The 11,948-nt window shown below is 50.9% G+C and overlaps 1 protein-coding gene across 1 annotated transcript; it reads left to right on the top strand.

Moving 5' to 3' along the window:
• Nucleotides 1–10,447: 10,447 nt before the first annotated feature.
• On the top strand, nucleotides 10,448–11,565 carry LOC308186386 (olfactory receptor 14A16-like; the record flags this gene model as incomplete). Its single annotated transcript, XM_080608532.1, has 2 exons — nucleotides 10,448–11,225; nucleotides 11,260–11,565. The coding sequence occupies exons 1-2, from the start codon at nucleotides 10,542–10,544 to the stop codon at nucleotides 11,563–11,565; spliced, it is 990 nt and encodes a 329-aa protein (XP_080464658.1). The 5' UTR covers nucleotides 10,448–10,541.
• Between the last annotated feature and the right edge of the window lie 383 nt (nucleotides 11,566–11,948).

The following is an 11,948-nucleotide window of genomic DNA, read 5'->3' on the forward strand; positions in this document are numbered from 1 at the left end:
TCGGCATCTCAATGGCTGTTTCAAGTGTAGTTAACTCCAGGAATTTACGGGTAAGTGTGCCAGTGTGAGAAACATAGTTGTGGTTTTGCAATAGAAGGCGAAGGTCCCACTGTCCCAAATTAAGGAGGAGAGCTAAGAAAAACAGGACAAGAAGTGCGAAGTCAGTAAAAAGAAAAATCATGAACCTCTAGTCATGAGAGAATAAGGAAAAAAAAAAAAAGGAAAAGGAGAAATTACCAGTTGGTCAAAAAAAATGTACATATATGGCATAGAAGGGCATCGAGTAGGCTGTGAACCTGCAGTACTCAGCCAGTGAGGACATGGGGGAAATCAGGTCATAGAATCATAGAAACACAGGGTTGGAAAGGAACTATAAGATCATCTAGTCCAAATGTCCTCCTATTACCAATACTACCCACTAAGCTACTAAATCATATAACATAGTGCCTCATCCAGGTGCTTCTTGAACACCGCAAGGGACAGTGACTCCTCCACCTCCCTGGGCAGGCCGTTCCAGTGCCTGACCACTCTTTGAGAGAAAAAGTTTTTCCTGATATCTAATCTAAATCTCCCCAGTCGCAACTCACAGACATTTCCTCGAGTCCTATCATTAGTTATCTGGGAGAAGAGGCCGACCCCCTCGTCATCACAACCTCCCTTCAGGAAGCCTTGGAGTGCAAAAGTGTAGGTGTTGGGTAATAGGGAATACAAGGTTATGATAAACTTTTACTGTGCACTTCTGCTTGCAGGACGCCTGCCATTGCAATTGCGAATAAAATAGCTTTGCAGAAGATCCTGTCTGAAGAAAATTATTGAGATTTTTCTCACAGCCAGGATGCGTGGTGCCAGCACGCAGGAATCCCTCGCACAACCTACAGACTTGTCCAGGCCATAGTCTCGAGTTCCAATTGGATTTAACTCCATTCACCACAACCCTTTGGGCCCAGACACACAGCCATTTTTTTTACCCAGCAAAGCTCACGCCCATCCAAGACATGAGAAGCCAGTTTCTCCAGGAGAATGCTCTGGGAAACAGAGTCAAAAGCTTTACTAAACCCTAGGTAAACAACATCCTCAGTCTTTCCCTCATCCACCAAGTGCATCGCATTTTCATAGAAAGAGATCAGGTTCATCAAGCAGGAGCTGCCTTTCATAAATCCATGCTGACTGATATCAATCACCTGGTTGTCCTGTATGTGTCGAATGATGGCACTCAAGATAATCTGCATCATAATGTTCCCCGGCACCAATGTAAGACTGACAGGCCTGTAGCTCCATGGGTCCTCCTTTTGGCCTTTCCTGTAGATGGGCATCACATTTGCTAGCCGACAGTAAGCTGTGACCTCCCCTGGCAGCCAGGACTGCTGATAAATGACGGAAAGTGGCTTGGTAAGTACTTCTGCCAGCTCCTTCAATACTCTTGGGTGGGTCCCCTCTAGCCCCATAGACTTCTGTATGACTAAGCGGAGTAGCAGGTTGCTAACCATTTCCTCTTGGATTAGGAGGGCTTCATTCTGCTTTCTGTCCCTACCTACCAGCTCAGGAGGCTAGGTACCCAGAGAACAACTGGGCTTCATACTAAAGACTGAGGCAAAGAAAGCATTAAGTACCTCTGCCTTTTCCTCATCTCTTGTCACTATGTTTCCCCCCATACAATTAAGGATGGAGATTCTCCTTAGTCCTCCTTTTGTTGCTAAGGCATTTATAAAGACATTTTTTATTCTGTTGCATGGCAGTAGCCAGACTGAGTTCCAGCTGGGCTTTGGCCCTTCTAATTTTCTCCCTGCACAGCCTCACAACATCTTTGTAGTTCTCCTGAGTGTCCTGCTCCTTCTTCCAAAGGTCATAAACTCTCTTTTCCTTACTGAGCCCTATCCAAACCTCTCTGTTCTGCCAGGCCAACCTTCTCCACTGGCTCATCTTTTGGGACATGGGAATGGCTTTTTCCTGTGCCTTTAGGATTTCCTTCTTGAAGAGTGTCCAGCCTTCCTGGACTCCTTTGCCTTTCACAACTGCCTCCTAAGGGACTCTGCCAGCCAAGCTCTTTAACAGGCCAAAGTCAGCCCTCTTGAAGTCCAGGGCGGCAATTATGCTAACCCCGCTCCTTACCTCTCCAAAAAACAAAAACTCTATTAATTCGTGATCGTTATGCCCAAGATGGCCTCCAACCTTCACATTCCCCCCAAGGCCTTCTCTGTTCACAATCAAAAGGTCCAGCCGGGCACATTCCCTGGTTGGCTCACTCAGCAGCTTTGTCAGGAAGTTATCTTCCACCCACTCCAGAGACCTGCTAGACTGATTCCTCTCTGCTGTGTTGTCTTTCCAGAAGACATCTGGGAAGTTGAAGTCTCCCACCAAACTGTATTTTCAGTAACCAAGTCAGTATCAGCCAGTGTGTGAGTGGCTCTAGGACACTGGACACACTCCAGGTATTCCAGACTTTGATTCAATAACCTGCAGTGCTCTAGGACAGAAGTCACTGAGCACAAGCCAACATGTCAAAGCTCTTTTGTGTTTGTATAAAGCATTCCCATACTTCAAACTCACCTCTAGAAGAGTCCAAAACACTCCAGGCACCACACAATTGACATAAGCAATGGCAGCATTACTGCAGGCTGTTGCAAGGAGTCCCAGAAGTGCCTTTCTGTGATGATCAGCTCTGGAGAAGGCCTTGGGTTGCTTAGCTTGGATGGAATGCCAGTGGATATTGGAAAGCAAGAGAACCAAGTCCTTGCACATCTCTGGGCCCCAAGGGCAGATGCCACTCACAGACATTGCCTGGGTGACATGTGGCAGCGATAGCTCCTGCTGAGAGGCAAAACCCCTCTCTCAACAGTAGGGATGAGGAACAAAGCCTTCATCCCATTTGGCTGATCTCACAGTGATACCCAGGCACAAAGCTGCCAGGCTGTCACCATGACTGTGGCAGTGTGCTGCTCTGTCAAGCAACTAGTAGCATTTCAGGAGAATTCAGCCCTAGTGCTTCTTCTGCAACTAAATGTTGCTTTTCTAACCCTGTCAGGCTTGTCATTCATACCACCTTTTCTTTGTGGTGTCTCCTTCCTAGGGAGGAATAACACCAAGCACCTGTACAGGCTGAGTAGAGGGGGAGGATCACCTCCCTTGGCGTGCTGGCAACACCCTTCCGAATGCACCCCAGGATCCCGTTGGCCTTCTTGGCCACAAGGGCACACTGCTGACTCACGCTCAGCCTGCTGTCCACCAGGACTCCCAGGTCCTTCTTTGCAGAGCTGCTTTCCAGCAGGTCATTCCCAGCCTGTACTGGTGCTGGGGGTTATTCCACCCTAGGAAGGAGACAGGACCCTGCACTTGCCCTTGTTGAACTTCGTGGGGTTCCTCTCAGCCTATCTCTCCAGCCTGTTGAGGTCCCTCTGGGGTATCAGCCACTCCTCCCAGCTTTGTGTCATCGGCAAAGTTTGTGAGGGTGCAGTCTATTACATCATTGACTTCACTGATGAGTAAGTTGAACAACAGAGAGGAACTTTGGCACATCCCGTAGCCCTGCACAACCTGGTAGGGCAATTTCTGCTGCAGGAATCAGACAGCGCAGTGCTTAGAGAGGGCCAGTCAGTGTTTGCTTTGTCTGCTTCCAAGTGTGTTCCCCAGGAGGGACCCTGCTGCCTTCCAGGAGCTGTGAGCCCAGGAGCCCCAGGGCCATGTGCAGGGAGCCCGGTGGGGGGCAGAGCAAGGGAGGCCTTGGGCTGGGCCTGTGCTGCTGAGCTGGGCCGGGCTCCTGGGCCCAAGGGGAGCTCCTGGCAAGCGGGCAGCGCTGCAGAGAGCCAGCTCTGCCCAGGAGCAGCTCCTCTGCCCAGCGCAGCAGGGCTGGGGGCACTGCCTGCAGAGACAGAGTGGGTAAAGGCAGGCAGAAGTGGCAGGATGCACAGAGCTCGCTGGGGGAGAACACTTGCCAGCCCTGACCCCGGTAAGTCTCTGGCTGGAGGGCAATGCAGCCACAGCTCTGCCCGGGGAGCTGCCCCGGGTGCTGCGGGGAGGCTGCTGCATGGGACAGCCTGCTCACAGCTCCAAAGCACCCAGTATCATTTCCCAGGCATTTTTTTTTTTTCACAAGAATGATCAAAGAAGGGATTTTCTGCCCTCTTTTTAGTTACCTACTCTACTGGACAGGGAGACACGGAAAAGGAACTGTCCAGTGTGAGCACATTGCTGAGACTCCTGAGCTGTTAACTTTGATGATCAGTGGGTTTGTGAGCAGCCCCAAAACTGCCTTCAGCCTCTCCTCTTCCTATCGAAAGCTACAGCATCAACTTTGCTGAACCCAGCAGGGCTTTCTGACAGGTCCTTTTCCACCTACAAAGACGCACATCCAGCTAGCCACTGTCCTGTATACAGGTAGGTTTCTGAAGGGCAAAGATTACTGCATAGAGTTTGGGGTGGTGTGAGTAAACCCCAATAATTTTCTCGGACAGGATCTTCTGTGAAGCTATTTTATTCGTGATTGCAATGGCAAGTGTCCTGCAGGCAGGAGCGCCCAGCAAAAGTATATCATAACCCCATATTTCCTATTACCCAACACTTGTTTCCTCCCGTTTCCTCACTGGCTGAGTACAAGTTCACAAACTATTCGATGCTTATTACTATACCATATATGTACGATTAGATTTGACCAGCTGTTAATTTCTCCTTTTCCTTTTTTATTTCCTTCTTCTCTCATGACCAGAGGGCGCGTGATTTTTTGTTTTTACTGATTCTGCACTGCTCATCCTGTTTTTCTTAGCTATCCTAGTTTTGGGAGAGTGGGACCTTTCCTTTACCTGTGTATCATACTCCCCACTTCCATGTCACTGTCATGCCTGCACAATCACTTTTGAATATGCAAGGTTAGTGGAATTTTCCACTGCAAAAACACATTCCACTGCAAAAACACAAGACTCTTTCTCACACTGCGGTTGTGAGCAGAAACAGGAAGAAGACGTGAGACAGGGAAAGAGCTCCTGGAAGTAAAAGCTTCAGGGATATGACCGAGGAATGAGTGGAAGGTAAATCAGAAATCTTGTCGGAGGGAGAATTCATCACAAAACTCCATATTTTTTCATTCAGTGCAGACCGCTTCCCCTGTGCAAGCCCCCTTGCCTCCTGTCCCGCTAAGAAAAGCCTCTGCCCTCACAGCCTTTAGAGCTGTGAGCTGCCCTGCAGGATGCAAATCTTTCCCATCGTCTGCTTGCATGATCTAGAAGCCTTGTGTAGTGGAGGAGATGCTACACGCAAGGACATGCTGTTGCGCTGGAGAAATGAATGTTAGGTGTCCTTGGCTAGAGGTGTGGTGCTGAAACCTTGCTCAGGTACCTTCAAAAGGGCTGGGCATTGAGGGATTGGCAGTGGCCTCCTCTGCTCTCAGCAGAGCCTGGCTTCTTTTCAAGTGTAATATGAATGTTATTGCCCTTGGTGCCCAAAATCTGCAAGTGCTGGGCAGCTGGGAACAAGCCCAGCCAGCTCCCTTCACTCTGCACCAAGCCACAGTGAATCCCTTTGCCTCTCAGGTCTCACAGCCATTCACTCTGAGTTAAGCAGAAAATCTCCCGGTTTCTGACTTCAGAGAACACTGTTGGGGCATGATGAAGGGGATGAGGGTGTGTAGAATAAAAGTGGCCCTAAAGCACTTTTCTGCCAACTATATTCTGTAGCTCTGGGAATGCAGATGCAGACATGCCCTTCTGGGTAAGAAATGATTTCATTTGACAAAATCTGAAAATAAAACCTTGTCCTGCTGCCATGGTCCTGTATACTCACTGCGCTGGGTTAGGACTGATTCCCTTGAGAGCCCGGGAGCAGAGGCCCTTGCTCCTCATTGCACACTGAACCTTAAAAAATGAAGCTCATGTCATGGAGCTGAATGAAAGATTCCAGTAGAGAAAGAAAAAGCATGGCAGTATGGCTGGGGGAATGGCACAGGTTTCACTCAGAAAAGCCTGTCCTAGTATATCATTGTCTTTCCCTTCCTGTGCAGATCTTAGAGGCAGCACATGTCCAACAGCAGCTCCATCAGCGAGTTCCTCCTCCTGCCATTCGCAGACACGCGGGAGCTGCAGCTCCTGCACTTTGCGCTCTTCCTGGCCATCTACCTGGCTGCCCTCCTGGGCAACGGCCTCATCCTCACCGCCGTAGCCTGCGACCACCGCCTCCACACCCCCATGTACTTCTTCCTCCTCAACCTCGCCCTCCTCGACCTGGGCTGCATCTCCACCACTCTCCCCAAAGCCATGGCCAATGCCCTTCATGATACCAGGGCCATTTCCTACTCAGGGTGTGCTGCACAGGTCTTTCTGACTGTCTTCTTGTTTTCAGCAGAGTATTCTCTTCTCACCATCATGGCCTACGACTGCTATGTTGCCATCTGCAAGCCCCTGCACTACGGGAGCCTCCTGGGCAGCAGAGCTTGTGCGCAGATGGCAGCAGCAGCCTGGGGCAATGGGGTTCTCTATGCTCTGCTGCACACTGCCAATACATTTTCCCTGCCCCTCTGCCAAGGCAATGCCATTGACCAGTTCTTCTGTGAAATGCCCCAGATCCTCAAGCTCTCCTGCAATAACTCCTACCTCGGGCAGGGTAGCCTTTCCCCAGGCAAACAAGAACTCAGTACCTGTGGGATTCAGTGAGGGACCAGCATGCTCAAAGAAGGAAGGTTGGAGAGGGGTTCCTCTCATCCTCAGGGAAGTACAGCTGCCTGGATCTATAAAATACCTGGAAACCCCTAGAGTCCTTGGAAATATTCCCTAGTCTTCCTGAGCATCTGCCACAGATGTTGAATCCAGAGTGAGAGTTTAGCAGCAGTGATCCCAATACAGATAGGTCTACTTCCCACCGTGTGCAGCACAGCCAGTGTGCCGTCACCTCTTGGGCACCACAGCATGCTTGGTCTGCTCAGAGCACCACCAGCTCAGGGCCACATGGGGAGCACGGGGAGGTGGCCAGGAAGAGCTGGAGAGGAGAGAGGAGGCATGAGGAGAGATCAGATGGGAGCTGACCTTGTCTAGAAGTTGCCTCAAATACTGGTGTTCATCTCATCCAAGACAAGGTCTGGACATATCCATTAATCCCTAAACCTAAATGCTACTCCACACCCTGACAGGAATCCACTTCTCTAATGTTTGTCCACAATATCCCTTGAAGCCAAACTTAGTCCATAGCCTTTTTCCATTACCCTTACACTCTTGCTCGCCCTGATCCCTGCCCTTAACACTAGCATTAAAATGCTCTAGTTAACCCCAGTCTTCTTGCAAACCTAAACAAAAACCTAAACCACAGAGCTTGACCATACCCTAACCACAGACCTGACACCACAAGCAGAACACCAAACACTTCCACTAGAATTTGCTTAATCTCTAACCCAGAAAAGTGAGCTCTAGTCACTAATGCCATACATGAAAAACTAACACCCCAAAGCCCCATTCCTGTGCATTAACCTCCTCACCTTCAACCCCTCTCCTAACCCTTAACTTTAGGCGCTTACCCCCTTGGCGCAGGGCAGGAGCCGTGAGGTTGCTGTGCAGTCACATGGCATTCAAAGATGAATGTGAGGGGCCGTGGATCTGATCAGCTCGTCAAACACAAGGAGGAGATGGGTGGGAATGCTCTGATGAGCTCAGCTCTGCCTCAGGATCTCCTGCCCCAGCAGGAAGAATGTGGCTGTGGCAGTGATTGTGAAGTCACTTCTGTCTGAAGTAGCTGACAGGTCACCCTTGGCTTCTCCCTGGGATCTGTACTTTTTGGCTGGCATCTGCCAGTGGCCCTGGTAGGCCAGCAGAAGGCACCTGGTTGGCTTGCTGACTGTGGGATCCCCTCTGCCTCCATAGCCAGGAGGACCCAGACAGAAAGAAGGCCCACATATGGGTTGTCCTGTCCCTTCTGCTTGAGTCCATGACTGGACAGCAGGAGGCACAAGGCTTGGTTGTGTCCAGCCAAGAAGTGCAAGGCCAGCAACAGCCCCATTTCTTGGAAGATGCTGGTGAGGTGACTCCTGTCTGGTTGGTTGACAGGCAGCAAGGATGCTGATATGTTGGGATGCCTACTTTAGGAGAGGTTTCAACCTTGATGGAGCTTTCTTTGGTAGTAGGGAACAGCAAGAGGAAAAAAAAAAAAAAAAGAAAAAAACACTGCTCAAAGTGCATCTCGGAAGGTTGGAAGTGGCCACGAGGAGGAAGAAATGTCCCCCACCATGACTTCATGTCCAAACTGATACTGGGACATAAAGAATTTATTGTTACAGCTAATTCATTTTTTGCTAGGAGAAATGACTCTGTTGTGAAGTGTGTGTGCCCAGGGGAGGGAGGGAACCCCAGGGATCCCTTCGGGCTGTTTCCCAGCAGGTTCCCCTGCAGCCCCAGGGCCTTGGGCAGGGAGCCTGGTGGGGGGCAGAGCAAGGGAGGCCTTGGGCTGGGCCTGTGCTGCTGAGCTGGGCCGGGCTCCTGGGCCCAAGGGGAGCTCCTGGCAAGCGGGCAGCGCTGCAGAGAGCCAGCTCTGCCCAGGAGCAGCTCCTCTGCCCAGCGCAGCAGGGCTGGGGGCACTGCCTGCAGAGACAGAGTGGGTAAAGGCAGGCAGAAGTGGCAGGATGCACAGAGCTCGCTGGGGGAGAACACTTGCCAGCCCTGACCCCGGTAAGTCTCTGGCTGGAGGGCAATGCAGCCGCAGCTCCTGGAGGAAGGAGAAGCCGCGGGTGCAGGCAGGGGTGCCCAGGGCTGTGGTGCAGAGCAGGGTCCCTGCTGTGCCCCAGGGGCTGTGTGCCGGGGCAGGGCCTCTGCCGCCTGCCAGGCTCAGCACTCAGCCTGCCCGGGGAGCTGCCCAGGGCGCTGCGGGGAGAAGCTGCGGGTGGAAGGAGCCCCCCCGGCAGGGCAGGGTCCTGCTGCTGGCGGGAGGCTGCTGCGTGCGACAGCACAACCAGGATGTATCCAAGGGGACTTTGCAACAGCCGGGGTAAGGTGATTTCAGCTTCAGTCACAGCTTTCCTGAGCCTCCTGAGTTTTCAGCCTTCTCTACTTGCTTCAGTGGTAATAGAAATATATGCTTTTAATTCCAAGAAGAGGCTGAGAATCCATGATGGCTGAGAGGTTACAACGATCTTTTCCTTCCCCTCAGCCCATAGAAAGCTCCACCACCACCACATATGCAGTGTCAGCAGGGTCTGTGTGACCTGGTCTCTAGGACGTGCCCCCATCGAGCTGCCCCCGGGCAGAGCCCTGCTGCCAGGAGGTGTCTGCAGGGCAGAGCTGAGCACCCAGCGGGTGGGATGGGGGCTGTGACCTGCAGGCAGGAGGCGTGGGGATAGAGACCCAGCTGCAGGCAGGGACAGCTGCAGGCAGCAGAGCCATGGGCAGGGAATGAGCGGGAGCTGCTCCCAGAAGCAACATGGGACAGGGGATTTGGGCACCTGCCCTGCCGACGCCTTCTTCATACAAACTCCTTAGCTTCTTTTCTCATCTAATAATAATGTCATGAGTTTCTTTTGATTCACTAGAGTTTTGGGGATGAGAATTCGTGTGCAGCTCAAAAACTGGTGATGATGTTCCTATCTCTTCAATACGTCCATGAATAAAAGGCATCCACATTCCCTCCTAACTGTTGGGTCACTGGGAAAATGCTGTGTGGGGAAGGAGCTGACTCTCCTTTCAGGACACCACATCTAAGGATATTTGACTCTTTACATGGGGCTTTGGCTGGGCTGCAGGCTGCCATGCACAAGACCACAGCTCTGCCCTAGCAGCTCTGTGTTATCTAGCATCCCCATGGAGAAGACACGTCAGCCCTAAGGCCATAGAAATGCTGCTGGATGGCTGTATGTGGGCAGCTGTTATGATCCCTCTGTGTCCGTGGTGAAAAGCAGGGCGCTGAGATCCTCCTCAGGTACGATGAGATGGGTGAGGGGTTTGGAGATCTGCACTTTGAACCTGGATTCCTCTGCTCTCAGCAGCATCCAGGTTCTTTTCAGGGAAACACCTGAGTGTGACCATCCTCCAGAGGTGCCTACACAGGGCAGTTGAAACCAGGACTGATGGATACCCCAGCTGTCCCCACTCTGCCTTGAAGGACAGTCCCTTTGCTTCCCAGGACCCCAAGGTTTCCCTTGGTGAGCAGTACAAGCGCCAAGGATTTTGCCTTAAATACACTCCTCAGGTATAGGGGGATGAGTATGAAGTAACAAAGCAAAGCATTGTGCACAAAGCCCTGCTCTGCAGTTGGGTGAATTTTGAGAAAGAATGCTCCAGAACTCCTAGTTACCTCAAATACACTTCATCTGAGACCACCCCATGTTCCATTTACTTACTGTTCTAGGACAGAACTGTCTCCTGGAGAGTCTTTTGCCCCCACTAGCACCCTCAGGCAGCACCACTTTGACATCAAGTAGAGGAGCAGTCTTCTGAAAAGCGAAGAGGCAGTTTTTTATGGCTTCTAAAAAACAATAGGTTAGGTTTTCCTCACAGAGGTCTACCCTAACATTTTAATTCTCTTTCCTCCTTGGACAGGCCTCCCTATCCAGAGCAGCAGATCCCCATTCCCAGGAGGATCAGATGTCCAACAGCAGCTCCATCACAGAGTTCCTCCTCCTGGCATTTGCAGACACGCGGGAGCTGCAGCTCCTGCACTTCGCGCTCTTCCTGGCCATCTACCTGGCTGCCCTCCTGGGCAATGGCCTCATCCTCACCGCCGTAGCCTGCGACCACCGCCTCCACACCCCCATGTACTTCTTCCTCCTCAACCTCACCCTCCTCGACCTGGGCTGCATCTCCACCACTCTCCCCAAAGCCATGGCCAATTCCCTCTGGGACACCAGGGCCATCTCCTATGCAGGATGTGTTGCACATCTCTTTCTGTTTGTCTTTTTGATATCAGCAGAGTATTCTCTTCTCACCATCATGGCCTACGACCGCTACGTTGCCATCTGCAAGCCCCTGCACTACGGGAGCCTCCTGGGCAGCAGAGCTTGTGCCCAGATGGCAGCAGCTGCCTGGGGCAGTGGCTTTCTCCATGCTGTCCTGCACACTGCCAATACATTTTCCCTGCCCCTCTGCCAAGGCAATGCTGTGGACCAGTTCTTCTGTGAAATCCCCCAGATCCTCAAACTCTTCTACTCACATTCCTACCTCAGAGAAGCTGGGCTTCTCATAGTTTGTTTCTTGTTGGTGTTTGGATGTTTTGTTTTCATTGTGCTGCGGTTTTCTGGTTCTCTGATTTCATTGTTTTCTGGTTTGGGGGTGTTTTGTATTCATCATACTGTCTTATGTGTAGATCTTTAGGGTTGTGCTGAAGATCCTCTCTGAACGGGGATGGAACAAAGTCTTTTCCATGTGCCTCTCTCACCTGGCTGTAGTCTCCCTGTTTACCAGCGCTGGCAGATTTGCCTACCTGAAGCCCCCCTCCATCTTCTCCCTATGCCTGGATCTGGTGGTGTCTGTTCTATACTCAGTGGTGCCTCCAGCAGTGAACCCCCTCATCTACAGCATGAGGAACCAGGAGCTCAAGGGTGCTGTTAGGAAAAAGATTTCATGGCTGTTTCTGAAAATTGATAAATTTCCCCTTTTTCTCCACAAATGATTTCTTGAGTATTTCTTTCATCATCATTATATATTCTTACTTTTATCTTCAGTGTCATTTCTTTTTATTAGTTTCTTAGAAAAAAAATTATCTAGTGTACTTTGAGGAATAAAACAACAGTGTTATTTTGTTCGTCTGTATGTCAGGATTGACTCTTTCTTACCATCTGTTTAATAAAACATGATCACCCCTATAAATTGCCTGAAACTGTCTCTCCTTTTTCAAAGCTGGTGCCAATAACAAGGCCAAGTGGTGTGGTGGTTTCACAATGATGTGCAGCTGTACTCCATAGTGCCACTTTCACCACCCATCCTCAAAGGCACAGATGGAGAAAATAGAATGGAAAAGGGCTGCAGTGTTGATTTACGGGACAGGCAGATCAC

The sequence above is a fragment of the Anser brachyrhynchus genome (assembly GCF_964034855.1).
Source record: "Anser brachyrhynchus genome assembly, contig: SCAFFOLD_86, whole genome shotgun sequence".
NCBI classification, from domain to species: Eukaryota; Metazoa; Chordata; class Aves; order Anseriformes; family Anatidae; genus Anser; species Anser brachyrhynchus.